The 21,641-nt window shown below is 45.2% G+C and overlaps 1 protein-coding gene across 1 annotated transcript in view; it reads left to right on the top strand.

Annotated features, from left to right (window-relative positions):
* The window catches only part of PBX1 (PBX homeobox 1), a gene marked incomplete at its 5' end in the record, with an annotated part of 308,555 nt that overhangs the window by 263,571 nt on the left and 23,343 nt on the right, over window positions 1-21,641 (top strand). Inside the window, 4 exons of the mRNA XM_002914169.4 lie at window positions 2,174-2,309; window positions 6,891-7,050; window positions 14,144-14,256; window positions 15,627-15,716. Coding sequence (XP_002914215.2) covers window positions 2,174-2,309; window positions 6,891-7,050; window positions 14,144-14,256; window positions 15,627-15,716 — 499 coding nt within the window. The remainder of the gene's footprint in view (window positions 1-2,173; window positions 2,310-6,890; window positions 7,051-14,143; window positions 14,257-15,626; window positions 15,717-21,641) is intronic.

Genomic DNA, 21,641 nt, shown 5'->3' with positions numbered 1-21,641 from the left:
CTCCCACTCTTGACTCACTCTGACTCAAAAGGTTTCCTTCCTAAAATGCTGCATTTATCTAGTACTATTCGATCAACCTCCACATTTCTTACATTAAAAACCCAGATACCCAACTCCCAAGGTTTTGGATTGGCTCGAAGTCACAAATGTTAGCTCACCAAGCTAATACCACTTCAAGCCAAAGCCAGGTGTCTAGCTCAAAGAACCGATCGTCAGAAGTGTCTCATTTTCACTAGGTTTCCTGAAGTCCTGAAAAGTCCTGATCTTGGGATTTCTAAGGCCCTCAGTGGAGACAGCCACTGAGAGAGGTGATAAGGGAGCCCATCAGAGTCGATGAGACCACCTAGGGAAGGATGCACATCGCCATGAGAAGAGAGTCGGGAACAGCTGTCTGCACCAGCCCCACACCACCAGCTCATTCCAGAGAGGCTTCCTTTGAGCTCAGTTGGAAGACTCCCAAAAAATACAGTGCGATGCTAATGCAGACAGCTGAATGAATGAACCGAGGTTCTCCCAATTAGGGGAGCCTTCAGGGTCCAGTTCCCCAGGCCTAAGAGAACTGTTTTCTTTAGGCAGAGAAGAAGCCAAAGGTTATCTAAAGCCTGGCCTGGAGCCTGTGTTAGCCACTTAGCTATCTTCCCCAAATTCCCATCAGGCAAGGACTTTCAGCAAATGCCTATTTTTTGAGTTGGGCTTTTTTTTTTTTTTTTTAATCCATTCTGCCCAATTTCTGATGCTGGGTGACCCAGAAATTCAGCATGATTTGAGAAAGTGACTTGGGCTTGGCATAGTCTGGACAGATGTGGTTAATACCTATGGACAGATGGTGTTCATCCGGTAAAATCAGGCACTTTATTGTGTTAATTAATCCAAGTGGGACCCCGGAAATACAATATTAGCTGAATTTCTTGTCTAGCAAGTCTGCTCAGTGCTTTCTGTTGGGCTTAATTGGGAAATCCTGTGTCCTGGCATAACCAAGGATGTTTTGGAAATCTCTTCCATAAGGAAAAGGCTTTTGATAAAAGCAAGAAAGGCAACGTGCTAATAGAGCTAATTTAAAGATGGAGTCCCCACCACCTTGAGGAGGGCCAGCCAGCCTCTGCTGTGAGCCTGGCATCCCCAAACAGCTCCCCTAGCTGCCTACAGGCCTTAGCTGTGAGGAGGCAGTAAAGTGATTCTCACTTTAAATTAGTTCAATTAGCACTTTTTTTTTTTTAAAGACAGAAAAATGCTTTTACTCAAAAAGTGGTTCTCTTCCTTTCAGCAACCTGTGTATTAAAGAGATTTCTGTGGGCTTTTGTTTTACCATTTAGCAGCTGTTCTTGCTTGAAAAATGTTTCTTGTCTCCTTCTGAGGGAGGTCACGCAGTCCAGGGGGCTAATTTCAGTGCCTTCCACACCCTGTTCCCCAGATGCCTTTAAAAAATGCTGTATGCATTTACCTGGGAATGGAATAAGGGGAAAATAATAACTTATTTTTCACTTAAAGCTCCAGGGCCTCTGTAATTGCCAGGAGACAATTTGTACCTAAGAACGAGGTTGAGTTCTGTAGTCAGGCAGACCGGAGTTCATACCTTGGTTCTACAACATACCGGTTGAATGACCTTTGGACTCAGTTTTTCATTGGTACAGGGGAAGAACCATAGCTATCTCACGAGTTGTGCAAAATGAATAACTTGAATTTAATGCTGTGGAGGGTGAGGTCCAGTGCCTGGAGCCCGGTAGGAAGAAAGACCGTCACCCAGCATTTGCCACGTACTGGGCACCATGGAGAACACCATGTATGGCCTCATTTTCCGGTTACGGTCACCCTGTGAGACCAGCATGACTCTCGGCTGAAGAAGCTGAGGCTTGAAGAGGTATCCCAACCCCCCAGCTGGCATTCAGTTGGTCCAGGATTCCAAACCAAGGTGGCTGAGTTTGAAACTCCATGCTTCTCACCACTCAGTACAAGACTTTGTGACTGTTCTTCTTGTCAGTGCCCCAGTGATGCACCGTGAAGTCCTTAACAAATGCTTCCAGTGATGGTTTTGGCATCCAGCCCCTTAGTGCAAATTTCCTCTAATCCACATTTTGCTCAAGAGTTTGTCTTTTCGCAGAAGTAGATCCTCATCTCTCCCTTTTTATACATATTCGGTATGAACTTTGTCGTTCTTTCCTTTCTCTTTATGCAGGCGGAAGAGACGGAATTTCAACAAGCAAGCGACGGAAATCCTGAATGAATATTTCTATTCCCATCTCAGCAACCCTTACCCCAGTGAGGAAGCCAAAGAGGAGTTAGCCAAGAAGTGTGGCATCACAGTGTCCCAGGTAAGGAGCCCTCAAAAGGCTCAGCCTCTAGCCTGGTGGGCTTCGATGGGCCCCATGGCAGGATCTCGGAGGTATTGCTTTATTGAGCTTTCACGCCTTGCAGGTTCCATTTGCTAAAGCCCTGACATGGCCAGGTAAGCACATGATGTGTTTAAGTAGGACAGTTTCCAGGTAAGTACCTGGACAGACTTGAGAGGGACCAACAGAAGTGGGAGTAGTAGAATACGGTAGACAAACAGGGATAGGGTTCTTCCCATTGAGTGCTCTGTTCCTCAAAAAAATGGGTCAAGGTCCTTGCATGTCCTTGCAAAGCTATCCACATTCTCACACTGTTTTCTCAAACACAGTCCGTTCCTTAACCCATCTTGTGCCCAACCCAGGAAAGAGTCAGTGAATGGAACTTTTCAATGAAAGGGACTCAAATGTCTTCTCTTGATGCGCTCACTCGGTAACTGATGGAGTGTGGGAATTTTAACGTGTCACTATGATTGCATTGGAATTGTTGCACAAAATGTCAGTGAGTGCCCCCTTTCCCCAGAGAGCAATAACCGTAACAGGTGCTTGTTGACACGGAAAGGTACATGATAAAACATTTTTCTGGGCCTGGAGTCTTCAACATTAGCGTGGAGCAGAAGATTAGGCAATATTGACGTGTGTGTATTTTGTCTACTCACAGGATCCATCCAAAACATCTTATGTAATCTGAACCTCCAATGCCGCCCCTGGTCTATAGTTGAGAATAGTACTGATGGTTCTGAAAGCTGTCAGAGAAAGTTCCTCTGAATTATGTCATAGGCAAGAGAACCATATGTACTGGCATTTCCACAAAAGGGGTGGGGGGAGGGGGGAAAGAAGCCTACTCTAGTGAGAAACTTCGCTTGGCATTTTCCGAGCAAAATAGATGCTGTTTTGTATAAACTGAGCATTTGTACTTCCTTGAATTGAATCCTGGCTTCTGTTACTCCCTGCAGGGTGCTGATCCCATCAGCCTGTGCTTAGCTAAGCTGAATTAGGTACAGTCAGAACACAGACCAACACACAGAGTGTGTGCAGTGAAGAGATCGCCAGGGCCTCCCCAACAAGCTGTGCGGGAAACACCAACTCCTTTCAGCTCAGACCTTCCTTAGGTGTTTTGACTCAGGTGAAGGTTGTTCCAGTCTTAACCCTAGCAAAACAGAACATGAGTGGTCAAACTCGGGTCACCTGGTTTTGTCTAGGTCTCTAACCATTCTTGTCCAACTTTAGATCCCTTGTCCATGAGAAAAGACATTTGATGGTTTTTGATATTTCCTGCATGTTTGAGGGATGGTTCCAGGCACGAACCATATCACTAACTGACCATCAGTGAATTCGATACATGGAATCTTCTGCTACTAAAGTAGAATTAAATCACTAGACTGTCTGAATTCTAATTCTGGGATTCGGGATTCTAAATCCCTGTTGAAGGTAGAATGAACCCTTCCGGAGCTGGTCTGTATTACATCTAGGTCAAAGATGGAATCCCAGCCTGTTCCAGCAGCTTTCACTTGCTTTGTTATGGAAACTCAAGGTGCACATAATTTGTCCATTAAAATGAATATTTACATACTGTATCCCCTTTCCCTTTGTTTCACCCACCTTAGGGCCATGCCATTCTTCCTTCCCCATCACATTACACCCTCCCAACAACGACGAAGCTGTTCCACTATTGCCAAACAGGTCCCAGTGACAGACAGTAGGATATGGTTCAGTAACAAGAACGTTTGTCTAGGAGAATGTTTTTGTCAAGAGTCAACTGTGAGATTTTAGGGAACTTCCTCTTGTTGGGTCTTAGTTGTCCCATCTGCCAGTCATGGTTTGTTGTACCACATGATTTATTAAATCTCCCTTAAGTTCCCAAATCTAGGGGATCCTGATTTTGGACTTTTTTATTTTAGCCATGTTTGGGCTGTCTTTCTTTTTTGTTTTTTGGGTTTTGTTTTGTTTTGTTGTCATTTTTTGGTTAATAATTACCCCTCCATCTCGGGGCACCTGGGTGGCTCAGTCAGTTAAGTATCCGATTCTTGGTTTTGGCTCAGGTCATGATCTCAGGGTTGTGAGATCGAGTCCCACGTTGGGCTCCGTGCTTAGCAGAAGTCTGCGTGAAAGAGTCTCTCCCTTTGCCCCTCCCCCCCACTCATGCTCTCTCTCTCTCTCAAAATAAATAAATATCTTTAAAAAAAAAATTACCCCTCCATCTTGAAATTCTCCTACCTTGGTTTCCTTGATACTGTTCTCTGTGGAGTTTCCTTCTTTCTCTTGGGCCACTTTTGCTTGGTCTTCTTAGAGGATCTACTGTCTCAACCTATCCTAGAAATACCATTTTTTTCTTTAGCCCTCATCTCTTCAGGCCTATCCCATGGTCTTAACCATTTACTTTTTTAGTCACAGATTCTTTTAAAATCTACTTGCTGTTGATTTTTCCCATGATTCAAAACAAAAATGTGCTGACACACCAAAATCCATCTGTGGACCGTCCTCTCCTCTGATCCCTCAACAGCCCTTCGTCTGTACTCATGCTGCTTGGAATGTGGTCTACAGAAAGCAGCATCAGCAACTCCTGGGAGCTGGCTCGACATGTAAATTCTTAGTTCTCACCCCACTCCTGAGTCAGACAGAATTAAGGGACGGTGGTGGGATCTGTTTTAACAAGCTCTCCATGTGCGCTCGACTTGGAAAAGCACTGTTCCGCACACTTTCTCTGAGTGATCTCTTCTATGCTTATCGCTGCGAGTATACCTTTATTTGAATATTCAGATGAGACTTCTAGAACACCAAACTCATGTGTCTTCCTTCCCACTGGACTCTGCCCAGGCTCTTCAAACTTAACATGTTTGAAATGTGATCGAACTCTCCCCAGAGAACTGATTATTTTTTCTGTATTACCTGTCTCAGACTGTGTCTGTCCTCTATGTGTCCCCAGTGCCTTTCACATAGAAGACCCTCCGTGACTGTGAACAGCAAGGTAATTAATGAAAGCACTGATTACGTCCATGGCTCAGGGCCTCCGATATCACCTCGTGGGCAATGTAGGGCATGCCCGAGCCAACTAAGCACCTTGCCCACCCGTCTGTGCTTCTCGTTGAGAAGGGAATCACTCCCACAACACGCTCCTTCTCCTCTTCTCACGTAACTTAGTTAACTAGACCTCAGGCATTTCTTTTCTTCCTCAAAAGCCCTGCCAAACTACCTTCATCTTTCCCCCTTCCTTCCAACACATCCAGTTACCTTAGAAATCTCGCCTCTTTTCCTCTCCCTCATGCAAATAGTGGAAGCTATAACAAGGAAAACATGAGTTTTGGGATGAAATTAGATCTGCTGTGGTCCTAAAATGGCCCCAGAGTGCCCTTCCTCTCCTGTAGGCACCAGCATTTACATGAATAAAGCATTTCTCAATGAATTTTTTTCCCTCTCATTTACTAAGACTGCAATGGTACGGTTTGGTTTTGATAACAAAGGCTTGGCATTTCTCTCATGGTGTAAGCCTCACAGGCAGAGGAGGGCTTACCTTATAAGATTTTTAACTTTTGCTAATGCATTTAAAAGGTACCTCTAGTTTTGCAAAAATGTCTTTTATCTGCCATCATTGGGGTAAAGAGAAAGTGCGTGTCAGCTGTGGCACGTGTTACCAACTTTCTCTTCCCTCACCAGATTCATAGTTTGTTTTGTAATTTTATTTTTAAAAAGAACAACATTTTAGTTTGAAATCACATCTGGGATATGGGGTATACAACATTCCTCATAAGGCAGGAATGACAGGGGTAAAACTTGAATTTCACTGCGTCTCCACTTGTGTCTGGCAGGGGTCTTGGTATAAAGGGAACGGGGACATAGAATCCAGCCAGGACAGCTGCTGAGAGCCACATGAAGGAAATAAATTAACAAATGAAAGCAAATTAGGTTTGTTTTGTGTATTGGCTTTAACATTTAAAGCCTGAAATTCAAAAGACTAATCTCTGGTATGCTTCAGTTTTTCCTCCTGTAGGTACCACCAAGCTTTGCACAAAATACTTGGTGAAATCTATCCAAATTATCTTGATCCTAAGGTCCATAGTACCTGCAGCTAAGAACCTAGTCCATATGAGTGTTACTCAACTTCTAAAAATTTGAAATTAATCTTTCAGTGAAAGCACCTTTATGTTGATACAGATTTTTATGGATAATTACAAGTCTGTGCTTCTTGATTGCTCAAAGTCAGTGTTAGCGTCGATAAGTAACATTTATCCCGAAATGCTGTTTAGCTTGGTGTCATGTTCTTAAGAGGTAAGCAAATGTAAAATGCTTGTCCGAAACTAAAACTGTCTGAGTCCAAATGAGTAACTCCTCCGTAGGATGTCTTGCTGCATTGTTTTTGCTAAATGGTGTTGTATTAAGCAGGGGAATCGCATTGTATGCAGTGGCCCCTCTCGGTGCCCTTCAGATCTTCTCACCGATGTTCTGAAATCAGAATAGGATCAGCCCATGCAGACTACCTCCAGCCCTCCCCTGATGCCTTCGTTTTCCTCTGAGATGTTTGCACAGGACAGAATGTTAACTTTCTCCTCTTCTCTTAAACTGCTCTAGGTATCAAACTGGTTTGGAAATAAGCGAATCCGGTACAAGAAGAACATAGGTAAATTTCAAGAGGAAGCCAATATTTATGCTGCCAAAACGGCTGTCACTGCTACCAATGTGTCAGCCCATGGAAGCCAAGCTAACTCACCCTCGACTCCTAACTCAGCTGGTTAGTTTTTTCTTTGATTTGGGGGGATCGTGCTCCATTTTTATACTTGCTTTTCCTACATTGGGGTTTTCCTTCCATTCTTTAGGTTTCTGGTTGGTTGACTTATGTATTTGATTGTCCTTTTTGTTGTTGATGCCACTTTGGGTTTTTCCTTTCATTTCCAAAGACCAGCGTGTTTTACTGTTTATAAGATGGGCTTGTCTGGAGGTTTGCGCTCATGTGTCTGTTTAAGTTGGACAGACCTAAATTGGTTGGTTTTGATGAGAAGACTTTCACATTCTCCTTTCAAAGATGACAATGAGCTACATCTAATACTTGCACATAGTACCTTGAGGGCTCTGGCATTTAGTCTCGTTCATATAAAGTTTTTATCCTTGTCTGTTTTGCTGTTCCCATGACATAGTGTTTGGATGACCTACTAGCATACATTCTCTGCAGGAATAGTCCTCATTATAATGCTCTGGTCTGCAAAGCCAGACCGGGATTACTGCTATATATTGTTTAGAGTTGTTTTTCTTTACCGTTGTATTTTGTTGGTTTCTTTATGTAAACTACAAAGAAAATTGCCAGTTATTAATTCAAATTATCCAGATTCCAGTTTCCCTATCATAATATTAGTCATGTGCTGTGCCCCTGGTTTTCTTTTAATGAATGTGCATTGTATCACTAACTTCAGAGTTTAGGCTAACATAATATATTTTGGGGTTTGCCTTGTACCGCCTGTTCGAAATTTCCACACATGAAAAAAAGCACATAATCAATAATACATAAAATATAACCTTAGTGTTTGTATGCTGTGGAAGGCATGTTGGTACTTTTTTGGTTTTTTTGTAAGGGAAACCCAGAAATACTTCCTTATTAAATCATCTTGGTCTCAGATTATGTGATATTTGCCCCCATCAGGAACCAGCTGCTTGACTTCGGTGGTAGGATACACATCTAAGAAAATCCATGCCTCCCACTTGAAGGGTCTCAAATTTAACTGTGTTTGACCATAAAATGATTAAAAATCTAATTTCTAACATTTCTGGGCAGTGTCTTTGACCCCGAAGCTTGTTTGTTGACTAAAATAAATTCTCTTTCTACCTTATGGTGGACTGTTACTGGAGACCTGGCAGGCTCCACCTGCTAACATCTTCTGTGAGCTTCTAGATGCCCTAATTTGTTAGAAGGTTGTCCAAATCACTGGGCTGTACCACCACAGCCTTCTTTTGTTTAAATGGAATCATGCATGAAGAGTGGCCTGGGCTTTGTAAGCGTGGACATGGTAAGACAGGGTAGAATTCAGTCTAGTTATATCTTCCCCAGCACACCAGGTCTGATAACTCTAAGGAGCATATTTATTTTTGGTCCGTGTGGATTTCCTTCTCTTCCCCTCATGGCGTGATTGACAAAGGATCAAGGCTAAGAGGTTCAGTAACCAGAGAATTTCCTTCTTCCCCATCTGGTCAACTATTAAGCCTTTCAGACCCCGGCCGGCAATACTCATTGAATCGCACTTCTAGGTAGACATATTCACTGGTCTCTGGAAGAAGTACAGTCCTGTCAACATTAGCAAAAACACGCTCACCACTCCTGCAAAGGTTATCATAATGCAAAACAGATATCAAAATGACTTTTTCCTGTCCCTGATATATCTGCATTGCAGCTGGTTGAGCGTGATTTGTGACTCGTCCCTAGAAGGGCCCTGTGGACTCCCTTCATGACTAAAGCCGTAACTTTTTATTCTTTTCTAAAGCACTTAAAAAGAGAAAAGTAAGCATTTTAACCCTCCACTCTGTGTTTAAGAATTATGTTGGCTCTCTTGGAATGTCAGTCAATGATTACAGTTTTCTAAAGAATTTTTCTGCTAGCTTAAACTTAGATGACTATTCTAAGCACAAAGTGAATTATTATGGAAAATTTGAGCTAAGCCTTCCAGTTGTGCCCAAATTGTTGGAAATAATATGCAGAGGAACCCTTTTGTAGTGCTTTTTTTTTAACAGTAGAGACAGAAGAAAATACTATTGTATATGTGCAATAGCGTGGGATTTTCATTCATCAACGTTTTAACAGAAAAAGTTATACGTGAGCTTTTCGTATTTTCCTTTGCTCTTATCACAACCCAAAACATTGCACAGATAAAGTGAGAACTTTAAAGTGTTCAGACTTTTCACATAGGGTGCTTATGATGTTGGATACTAGCTCCTGGATAATTCCAAAGGTTAAAGGATCATTGAAATAGATGCAAGTTTTAAATAAGAGGTTAATATGTGAAAAAATATTTTGGCTGAGTTTGAAGTCTAGAGTTCTGGAACCTGGGAACTTTTTATATCCTTAATATTGAAGCAGGGTTTTTTTTGCCCCCCCCAGAAGCTTTATTAAATATACATACTCATTTCTACTGCAAAGAGGATACTTGGCAAGTACATTTTCCCTCTAGAAGCTTTTCTGTGGACAAGATGTACATCGGTGTCTTTATTTGGGTCACTTCTGAATATTCCTGTTTATTGATACATGCCTGATCTCCTATTTCCTTAAGCATAATTCATTAAAATCACTTTGGGCGAGGACCCGTGGGGGTTGAGCCAGCATGTAGAGAGATACTTGGCATGCTTCGCGTCTGACACCAGCGGAGTCAGGCAGAATGGCTGGAACGAAGAGGAAGAATAGAAGGAAGACAAGAAAATTAAGTTTTCAAGAAAAAAAAAAGGCAAAAATGGGGACCCTTTGAAGCAATAGTTACAACCTTGGGCCCATACTTCTGCAGTCACCTAGAGGGACACATTCTCATTTCTGTTTTTGATGAGATTAGAAAAGCAGGAATAAGATCTCAGAAAAATGGGGCCCCTTTTGAAGGTCGGGTTATCTTCTGGAGAACATGTTAGCGTCCAAGAAGGAAGAAATTGGCCTGTGCCTCGCAGTTGTTTGCTGTGGCCTAGCATCAGCGTTGATATTTGATTGATTCTGTGATTAGCGAAGCAATCCCAGACTTATTGAGGCTCAGGACACCCTCTCCCAATGTGAATCTTGTTTTGCTGGCTCTGTGTGTGTGTGTCAAGGATGTCGGCAGGGTCGGCCATGGAAGTTCTTGGTCTGGCACCATTTAGTTAGTAGCAAGCCCTTGTCCATGTTTGTTACACCCCTAATAGAAGGTTTGGTGTTTTTCTGGACTGAGGGAAGATGATCGTATTAAAACCCCTCGATTCTGGCTTCCTAAGAGAAGTGTATGTATATAATACGCACAGTGAGAGAGGAGGTAACAGATCCAGGGAGGTTGGCTGACAGTAAATCCATAGGAACTCTTAGAATTTTTTTTTTTTTCAAACCGAGTGAAAGAATGTATCCCATTGATGTTTTCTGCTGTGTTCTTTCTTCCCTTAATTTCTAAGTAGAAAATGAAAACACAGCCTGCCGGAATTGGAACTCTAGAACCTTGCCACGTTCACCTTCTTAAGGGGTTTCCCATCGAACCAGACAGCCTTTCTCTCTTGTGTCCTGTCCTGGGTAGAAAGTAACAACGGTTTTTGGAGTTTGGAAGGGGAGTAATCACGGACACTAGAGAAGCAAGCCTGGGGCATAACGAAGTGGTATCTAGCAAAGAGGCTCCATCTTTGAGCCTCCAAATGATGTCGAGTCCAATCTGATCGGCTGCCATCTAATCTCTCGGGAGCCTTGATTTCAAAACTGCAAAATGAGGGCAATACTTGTCATACATCTGCTTCATAAAAGTGCTATAAGGAATAACAAGCCAGTACTTTTCAACACTTCAAGCTCCTCTGTAAGAAAAAGTAAAGCCTCTCATACTCTGCGCCATTGGTTCTCAGCAGGGTGAACTTGTACCTCGGGACATTCAGTAGTGTTTGCAGACATTTGGTTGTCAGGGTTTTGGGAGGCAGCTACCACTGGCCTAGAGGCCAGGGATGTGGCTGACCATCATCCGACAGTACATAGAACATTCCTCCACGACGAGCCTTTTTCCAGCCCCAAACGTCAGTAATGCCAATGTCCAGAAACCTTGCTCTAAGTTTAGATTTTATCATTAGTATTCTGGGTTTTTTGGGATGATGAAGTGAATTGTTGTTTTATTTTTTTTTCCCTGGAACATATTGAAGTCTCCTAAAGACTCTTCAGAGTAGAAATGCAGCCTTCGGGAAATGGTCATGTGAAAGTGGATGTTAACACATCTCCACATCATCCTCTTTGCGTGAGTCAGTGCATTAGAATCCATAGGTGATCCATTATTTTCTGTCTGCCTAGTGGAGTGCAGATTTAGCTCCGTACGTGCCCCAGATGTCTGGGTGACAGCTTCAACGAGCCACGTGCCTCCCCTCCCACTCCAAACTCAGAACCTTTTCACTGGCGAGCACATCTTAAAATGTGCTTCTGGTAATTGCTGATGACTTTCTAGCCACCTGCCACTGAGGGTCTTGCCGGACCTTCTCCGCAAGCCGGGTAATTCCACGTGAGTTCTTTAAGACTTCCAGGCAATCCAAGACAGCCTGTTCGATCTTTGTCAAGGAAGTCCGTCCTTCTCAGGAAGTTGTCCGTTCTGTGATAAGTTTTTTCTCCCCTCCAGTGCCCACTGAAGAACATGTCTTCTCCTCCTTATTTCGAGTTTTGTGTGGGCTTTTGTCTGCATTCTTGTGGCGTTAGTGACCCCGGCCTCTTCTCAGAGCCATCCCTGCCTCTAGATACTTACCAGAGCGTCAGAAGCCGTGGTCGTGTAGTACATGGCTGTGCAGAGACAACAAAATGCCAGAACTGCAGAAGCAAGAGCCCAGGGACGATTCCTGCAATTACTCTGATTCAAATGCATTTGTACATGGAGGCCATTGATATGTGCATATTTATCTCTATGTACAGTAGGCAGCATATGTATTTACAGTTTAGCTGTACACATATATTTTTGAATCATCTGTGTCAATTGCAGTGTGTACCTTGTAAGTGGCACATCCCACACCTTCACGGGTCCGTGGACGCCATGTTGCTTGGCACCAGCGCAGCCTTTGGGGTTTCTCCCGTTTCTCAGTCTGTGTGCTCATTTCCAATAAGCCATCGGCCGGGCATGAGGAGTGTGGGTTTATTACGTGGTATTTGATTGGGGGAGAAAGAAAGTATCTGGGCATCAAACTGAACACTCTCAGGGGGGCAAAACATTCTGATATTATATAAACAGTTATAATTTGGGGTCCTGGAGCTGACCGTTCCTGGTTCTGATGCCATCTAAATGTGAGCGTGTGTTGTAACAATGATGATAGAATGGCTCTTACTATTTCAGTTCTAGCTCTAATTAAAAGAAAGGTTTGAGGAGGATGTAGGTAGGACATGCAGCCCAGGGAATTATGTCTCTCAACATGGGAATCCGTGATCTGTGCCACATTCTGCTTCAGCCATGCATTGGGGAGAGTGGCACCACATTCCTGGAAGAAACTTCCAGGACAAGCTGCCCTGCCTGGTCAGACCTTGTGCCTCTTTGGCTCAAGACCCCTGTTTTCTACTTCCATGCAGATAAGCTAAACGGAGAAATGTGTACCCAATGAGATAGGACATATTGTGGAGCTATGGAGACGTCGTAGTCCTCTGGATGGTGTTCGGTTCTCCCTCCACCCCCCAAAGAAAGTGTTCTGTTCTTCCCATGACAAGAGAGAGTAGAGGATCAGCTTATGTAGCAGTAGAGCTAGCTAGTTCTTGCGTGTGGCTGGACAGCCCCAAAACAAAGAAAAACAGAGGAGTTTCCTACCTTGAGGGTCTCCCCAAGTGAACCAGTTGGTTCTTCAAGATGCTCCCTCCTTGCAAGTATGAGGATCCTATGAGGAGTTCAGCATGGAGCAGAGTGGCAGAGCGCAGAATTCGTTGCTGGTTAAGTGATTCTTGTACGGCACAGGAAAAGCCTTCTCTCGAGCTCCAGGATAAGCCCTCTAGGTGAGCGCAGATCCCTATTTTGGGAGATAAGAAAGTGTCAGAGCTGGGGCATCATTGCTGGGTGATCCCACACGGATGATGGCTGTCGAAATGTGAGGACAAGAGCCCAATTTGAGCAAGACAGAGTTGGAGATAGAGTGGAACTGACCTGGGTCCCTGAGGTCTCTCTTTTTCTAGGCTAACGTCATGTTTTAACCAAACCTTGCACGTTGAGCTTTCTTTCCTAATGCGCTGAGCTGCACGATGACTTCAGAATAAGAAGCTTCTCCACGCCCCTGTGTTGAGGCTGAGGGTGGGCTGGGTTTACCACAGTGCAGCCCGGGTGCTGCCTGAAGGCTAACTATGCGGGAGAAGGCTTCTTCTCTGGGAGGTGAAAGCAGGTGGTTGACTGCTCTTCTTGAGGCCCCCACTTTTATTATCATAAGTGTCATTATTAGCATTTCATATTTCATGCATGCTTCGGAATTCCCGGCCCAATATTCTGTTTCACGTTCCTCTACAGTAGCAGGTGGCAATGGAAGAAGTCACCATTCTCACATCTTCTTGCAGTCCTTGAGGCTCTCTTGGGCTGCTTGCCACCCAGCAAGGAGCTTGACCTTCTTTCTAGAAATCAGGAATGTCAGTGGACTCCCATCCCAGGGCCAGCCCTAATGTGTGGCACTGCCTTCGTGCACTCCCCACCCTCCCTCACCAGGGCTGTTTCCCATGTGATGGCAGATGGGTTGGCAATAGCATATTTGGAAACCAGCCGAATAACTCATGTGCTCCATCATGGTGGGGGAAGTAACATTGACCAGCCCATATTCTTCAGTTTGTGGTCCCCTGGCAACCCCTAGAATTTTACAGGCATGAAAGAGAGGTCCTGGAGACCGTTTCCAATTCAAATAGACTAAGTTGAGAAGAATACATGCAAATAAATATTCCCTTTCCCAGCTTGAGGTTGTTAAGGGGACACAGTCCTATTGGTGGCAACTTGCAGGAAGATGTGGCTTCCCATAACATGAACGATGCGCACGCTTTATTGCTTGCTCTGTTCTTCATGCTACTAACCAGACTCTGTTGATGTTATTTTCATTTTAGTGTTGATTGGGGGGGTCGCCTTGCATGTCCTTCTCCCTCTTGGCTGTTAGTGGCAGGGGTTGAGCCTTTTCCTTTCTGTGATTCAGGTGCCTCACTCTTTCCTTTCCAGGTTCTTCCAGTTCTTTTAACATGTCAAACTCTGGAGATTTGTTCATGGGCGTGCAGTCACTCAATGGGGACTCTTACCAAGGGGCCCAGGTTGGAGCCAACGTGCAGTCACAGGTAGGGACCCAGCCAATGTGCCACCAGGTGAATGCATTGGAGTCCAAGAGCCCTCGGTCATATTGGCACTTACAAGTTCTGTCCAGAGAGAGAGGAAGGGAGCAAGGGAGAGGGTGAGAGAGGGAGAGAGAGAGAGAAAGGAGGAGAGAGAAAGGGGGAGAGAGAGAGGGAAATGTAGAAGCAAAATCTTGCCAACGACAAAACCAAACCAAAACAGAGACAACCATGGTCTTGGGGAACCTCGTCCCCACTTTGTGAATGCATTTGGCTCTGGCTTGTCAGCCGCACTGGGAAAGCAGGAGAGGAGCAAGCACAGGCGAGGGGACCAAGGCCCATCAGGCACGTGGAACCAGCATATTCTTCCTTCGCTGAAGGGAAAGGAGGGGAGTTCAGTCCCTTGTCTCAAGTTGCGGGTCTCCCTCTTGTTTGTGGGTTTCCCAGAAATTTTCCATATTTGCCAAATAAGGAGGTAATTGATAGGTAGGAAAATACCTTTGTATCTCCTGTTTCCGTTTCAAGCTTTAAAAACACCGGGCCAGGTTGACTAAACTCATCTTCTCAATCATCCTTGAGGTCAAGGGACTTGGGTTTCTGGTCATGAGTCAGAGCCCATGTTGGGAAGCAAAACTCAGGTTGTGTGGTGTAAACCCTCTGGGCCCATTAGCGAACAGCCTGCCTTTACCACGTCTCAGGAAGCCATCCCACTGTCTCAACACGGAGCCTGCTGTGAGAGGGTGAAGTCGAGTGCTCTGGGTCAGAATGGTTAGGGAAGTTCTGAGCCCCGTTAGCCCGCTCTCCCACCCCGCATACGGAACAGGAAGCACCTCACACCTGGAGGAGACCCCTGGCCAGTGATACAGGAAACACCTAGGGACAAGGATGAGGAGCCGTGGTCAGACCGGTAGAGCGACCCTACAGCTGGCCGTCATCTGAGCCTTGGAAAGGACAGGGTTAGTCACATACCGCTCTCTGTGTGAGGCGGCTGCCCAGGCCCCCTCCAGACGGAGCTGGACTTCTGCAGGCTCCCAGTGGAGGAGCAGCCATGGAGGGGGATCTCACTCTGTCCCCCCTCACCGCTCCCCGTCACCCAGTCCCCGCCGTCTCCTGCAGCGCTGGGGGTTAGTTTCAGTGGTGGGAATCTCAGCTCTTGTTGACCGTGTTACCGTCTTGCTGACTGAGCTCAGAAAGGAAACCCAATGTGGCAGAGAGAGAGGCCGGCCTCCTCCTAGCGGACCCTCCCGGGAAGGCTGCCTCGGCCAGGACTGTGTGAATGTGGCCCGCCCGCACGGTAGCCTGCGTGATGATGCTCTGCCTGCCTTCCCCTGCCTCTCCCTGACTAATTTCCTCTCTGTTGTTGTTCATCTGTTTAGGTGGATACCCTTCGCCATGTTATCAGCCAGACAGGAGGATACAGTGACGGACTCGCAGCCAGTCAGATGTACAGTCCGCAGGGCATCAGTGTAAGAAAACAAGGCTCCCCCACCCTTTGTTTTTATTCTATCATAACCAATTATTTCAAAGCCATAGGACTCAGAATGCCACTTAGTAGGACTTCTCTTAGCTTTACGGTCACCTAGTTTCTCGTTTCCGTATCGGCCACGCCATCGGCAGCATTCTCCCTGCACAAAAAGTGGCGACCGGGCAGGCTTCACGCAGGCAGCTGGCGTCGAGGGCTGTCACACCCAATCAGTGTCTGCATGGCACCTGCGGCCACTCGCGTCCAGCGGAGAGGAGCCGCTAAACAGGTGACACCTAGCACAGCAGTGGTAGGAAATGTCGCCACAAGCTGGGGCCTGGGGACCCTGGGCAGGAAAACCAGTAGCCAAAATCCACTGCATCCAGGTCTGTGGTCTGAAAAAGCACCTTTCTCCCATCTGTCTGAGGACGAAAACAAGAAAGAAATGAACACAGAGGCTGGGGATGTGGAAGGGCTGGGGAGGGGCGCAGACCATCCTCTCCTCGTTCTTGGGCGCGCTGGCGGCTTCTGACTAGCATGAAAATTCATAGCGACAAGCTGTGTCGCACAGAGTGAAATCGATCAGACAGACACAAGGAGAACCGAATGTAGATTTGGGACAGCAATCCAACTTGATTTCTCAGATCAATCGTCCGCTATCTCAGCAGCGGTGACAGCAAGCGAGGGCAAGAGGCAGCCTGGAAAAGGAGGCTGTTTTTTAGATCAGGGGTCATTTCCTGGGCTTTCAGAGGTCGCAGGAGGCTCCAGTAGAACCATCGGCTCAGAACTATCCAAGAAAACTATGGTTGATGAACGGTGATGATTTTTGTTGTTGTTGTTGTTGTCTGTTTCTGGTGTTATGATTCATATGAATTGGGGATGGGAAGAAGGAAAGGTAGGCATGATGTGTTAATGTCCTCCTAGTCTACGCTAACTGACGTATAGTGTCTGCAGTGGGGGAGGCGAGGGCTCCTTTGACCCTGCATTGGTCAAATCAGACATGACTAAGGCGAGACCGGAAGGAATCAACAAGAATACCAGCAGGTTCATCACAAGGAATGGTTGGAAGAATCAGGAATTCTTAGCCCATAAAAGAGAAAATGTGGGTGGTATATTTAATAGTTTTAGACGTATTATTTGTGAGAAAGATTGGCTTCGTCATGAGTGATCTAAACGGGGCAAGGACGGGAGCACTAACTAGAAGATTCAGAGAAACATGCCTCCCTTCGACCTTTGATGGGCCTTTCTCCCAGTCAGAGCTGTCCAGCGAAGGGATTGGCTGCCTCTGGAAGTCAAGAATTTCCCGTTATCAGAGCGTTCAAACGTGGCGTAGCTAGCTCAAACATGGCATACTAGCTACTCGGTCAGGATGTCTGAGAAGAGAGTCAAGTACCAGGTCGTAAGTGTCTTGGTGACTTTTTAAGGCCCCGGCCAATTAGGAGCGCTTTATTTTCTGCCTTCTTTAGGCAGAATCCCCTCTGAATTTGTGTGCTATTTATCAAATCCCTCTCTGGCAGGAGATGGAGGAGGTCAGAGCTGACCCTGTTGACTGTAGTCTGTGCAACCATGTCACTTTTCCGGAAAGGATTTCCAGAGTAGAGGCATTCTTCTCTTCTTGTGTTTATGCTAATTATAATTACCATGTTAATGGCTGACTTGCTGGAAACCTGCCTAGAAAAACCCAAGATACTGTGGTGGAGAACTATGTTCTCAAAAACGGACCCCGGACGAATGAGGTTGCTCTGTGCTTGTCTGTGTGTGTGCTTGGGCAGGGGAGGGGGTGTCAAGCACATATGCATTTATGCGTTTTTGAGTCTTTTTGACATACATCTTCTATCTCAAAAGATTTTTCCAGAAGAAGCTTTGCTCTGTATGAGTGGAAAACAGGAACATGAGGAAAGTACCAGAGTGTGGGGACGAGAACATGAGCTGCAGAAAGTCTATGTGAGTGGGTGCTGTGACATCCTTCTTCCTAACTGGGTAGTGCAGAAGACGGTGGACTCAGACTCTGGGGGGTCAACACTGACCCCTCTGATGCTATCGGGTGGACTGGGAACCATTTCTGAAAGAGTGTAACCAGACATATGCAGACAATTATGTCTGATTACATAAGCTTACCACAGAAACTGGGCTTGAAAATGCCACTCGAAGGAGTCTCTCATTGTGTGTTCATTTTTTTCTTCCCTGGGAACTGTGTTTATTTTATTTCTGGGTCTTTTATAAGCAGGGTAAATGATTCAAAGGCTGATCGTGGTATGATATGTTCCTTGAGTGTCCGTTTTAAATTTTTAAATTGTGCCACCTGCAGGAGACGAAGCTTGTTAGAGCAAGCTGTGTTTTTAGACACTGGTGTTCAACGCGGACTCGTGTGCATGTGTGGAGTGGGGCTGTGGCTGCCAGGAGAAGAAAGAGAGAGGGAAGGAGGGAGACGAGAAGAGACAAGGGCAGGAATGAAAGGTTTGAGCCAAGAAATAAAAATAAACAGTTCCTAAACCCAAGGCAGCAATGGAATTCCCAGCTGGACTCTGGATTGTGTTTCACTTGGTGGAGGACATTTTCTGGGCAGCCTTTATCTGCTCCCCTGGCTGGGTTTTCATAGCACCCATATCTTATCCAGCCAGTGTCTATTTTAAATCCCAGAAAGTTCAGACCACTTACTTGCCTTTCACTGAGCCCACGTGGTGAAGGCGTGGAAGGTCGGGAAGGGCTGGGAGACTCTGGTCCTGGTCACTCTCGTGTGTCCCTGGGCAGGCATCGTACCTCTCGTCCATAAAACGGAGCCAGTAATTCCCACCCTCAGTACCTCAAGGGCTGCTTTAGGGAAAATGAGAAAATAAGTAGGCAAGAGATTGGCAAAGCGGAAGTGGTTCCAGTATGAAATATACAGTATGAAATGTTATGAGCAGTAGCTTTCTAATTCGACCTTTTTTCTCCTCTTGTGTGAGCGGGTTTCACAGTCGGCAGTTCCTAGTGAGCGTTGGTTAGGACACGGTTGTCACTTTTTTCTCTCCTGATGGAAAGATACACTTTCAACAAGGATGTAGAGTTGTGCAAGTCTTAAACACCCCCTTCCTTAGCGACGGCGAGTGTTACATTACACATCCATAAGTCCTTTGTGCTCTCAGATGACAATGGGCAGTACTTTTCCAGGCTAGAGTAGCTCTGAGTAATTGGCGGGGGGGGGGGGGNGGGGGGGGGGGGGGGGGGGGTATTCCACTTCTCTGTCAATCAGACGGACCTAGATCACTCAGCTCTTGTGTTCTTTCTCCTCTTTCCTTTCTCACTGCCACTGTCCTCCTTCTAGAATAGTTCCTCGGCTTGGCCATTGTGATCATTTTCTCATTACTGTTACTGAAGAGTGTCTCCTTTCTCCTGCACACACCCTCTGAATTCAGGCATTCCTTGCCCAGAAGTCACCAGCATCTGTCTGTTGCCTGTCTAAGCAAGCTCAAACCCCAAGTCTGATGCCAGAGTCTCCCACACCCTGGTCCCGATCTACCTGCCCTTCCACCTCACCCTCCTGACATCCAGGTAAATTTTGGGTGCCAGGCAACACGTTCAGTTCATCCTTACCTGGTTGTGCACATCCCCCTTATGTTTGCACCTGGCTGCCATCTACGTAAATGTCCTTCGTTCCCATGCCTCCCCACTCTCAAAATCATACTTTTGCTCCCACAGCCAGTTCCTCCTGGCTGTCCGGGCTATCCTCCCATACCCTTCTTCCCTGCTTCTCTCTGCTTTGTCACACATACACTTCCCTTGCATTACAGATACATGAACAGACTTAATTGGTCTCCATGTCTTCCACGCCCAAATATTTCCTAAATATTTCCTAAATGCCTGTATTAGTTGCTCAGAACATGTCGACTGATGAAAAAATCAGAAGGCAAGTCTCCACTGAATTTAGAAAGTGTATTTATTTAGTAACCAATAGCCACATCTTATATAACGATAAAGTATCTGGAAATGATTTTTATTTTAAATGCTTTACTAATGCACAAATACATTGTGTTTCTAATTCAAAAAGTTTAAGTCTTTCGGGGCACCTGGGTGGCACAGCAGTTAAGCGTCTGCCTTCAGCTCAGGGCGTGGTCCCGGCGTTGTGGGATCGAGCCCCACATCAGGCTTCTCCGCTATGAGCCTGCTTCTTCCTCTCCCACTCCCTGCTTGTGTTCCCTCTCTCACTGGCTGTCTCTGTCTCTGTCGAATAAATAAATAAAATCTTAAAAAAAAAAAAGTTTAAGTCTTTCTTTTTATAAAAGATTTTATGTATTTATTTATGACAGAGAGAGAGAGAGTGGTGGGGGGGAGAGGCAGAGGAGGAAGGAGAGAGAGAGAAAATCCCAAACAGACCCCACTGAGCATGGAGCCCAACACGGGGCTTGATCCCTTGACCCCAAGATCATGACCTGAGCCAAAACCAAGAGTTGGACGCTCAACTGACTGAGTCACCCAGGTGCCCCAAGTCTTCCTTTTTATAAAAAGTTAATAAGCTTTTTGGCTGGTGCAGATTCTCTGAGAATCTGATTCAGCTCAGCATTAGATACATGAAGTTATGTAGTGCTAATATTGCCGAGAGGATGATCCCTTTGAATTCTGCGGAACTCCTCCTGTCCTGAAAGAATCCCTGTGTCCACACCTGTTTGTGGGATACCATCCATGTAGCCGTATAACATTGTCTCTGCCAGATGTGGGACTGGAACCTCCATGGACAAGCTTATGGGAGGTAGAGGGAACTAGAAATCGGGAAACTTAAATCCTTCCCGTGTCTTTTCTTTTGATAAATGGCATCACCTCTGTATTTTTGCTTCATCTATAAAATTTACTAGAGAAGCAAGCTCTAAGTTCCCTTTCAGCTAGATAGTTCTAGAGTGGAGATCTAGAGATCGCGATCTAGACCTAGAGATCTACAAGTACCATCTTGGATTCTCACCATCAGCTCCAGGGACATCAGACTCAATCGCAGACTGTGCTCCCCAGAGAACTCTTTTGGGAGACGTAGCCTCTGGGATTCCTTCTAGTCTACCCCATTGCTTCCCCCTCCAATTGTATCTTGAGGTCCTAAATGGGAAGGAGGAAGAGCTTTCATTACACCAACCTTTCCCTTTGAATTCTCAGAGATACGTGGTAGCAGAAAGCATAATTCTTCAGGGGCAAACACTTTGTTTTTAATTATTTTCAAATGTGAGTTGAGGGAGTACGTTTGCTCCAGCCAATCTTAAACATAAATAGAAACCCCTAAAAGATGTTTCTTATTCAAGAGTTTTAGCAAAGATGGAAATAAAGTGTTAGTGTTCTGTGAAAAGGCAGAGTGCCATGAACGTCAGTTTCTGACCAAAGCATCTCATCAGTTTTGCTCTGTGATAACTATAGAAGTGGAAAAATAGAGATGAAACTTTTAGCTTTGTAAACCATAGCATCCGTATTTTTGTTTTGGTTTGCTTTTCTCCCATGTTAGGCAAAGGGGAAAAAAGGACATTTATTAAGAAAAAAAATAACATATAAATCATTAGGACGAAAATAACATCCTATTCACGTGAACACATTGCAGGTGCTTGGATATCAGAAGGGTGACTTGGTAATACTTGGCCATGTGCCATCGTTTTAATTTTTTCTTAACTACTTCTGAGAGACCTCCTTCTGCTTCAAGTATATATTAATAAGATGTTGCCACATGTGGAATTGTAGGATTGGGAAGTTAGAATGATAATTAAAATTCATATGCAAATCTTTAAAAGCACATTTTAATTATATGAAGTTTTAATTCTTCTATTTTGCCAAGTGGAATTCAAAATTCGAAGGTATGAAAATATGTCCAGATCTGCTCCCCAGTTAGCTGCCTTCCAGTGCCTCCCAACGCTGCGGCTGGGGACTTGTGAACAGTCCCAGGCTGGAGGGGTAGAGGGAGTGATGAGAATCAACAGGTCTG

This window comes from Ailuropoda melanoleuca, chromosome 8 (genome assembly GCF_002007445.2).
Source record: "Ailuropoda melanoleuca isolate Jingjing chromosome 8, ASM200744v2, whole genome shotgun sequence".
NCBI classification, from domain to species: Eukaryota; Metazoa; Chordata; class Mammalia; order Carnivora; family Ursidae; genus Ailuropoda; species Ailuropoda melanoleuca.
Note: the sequence above shows the minus strand (reverse complement) of the source record. Positions and strands in the feature narration are given on the sequence as shown.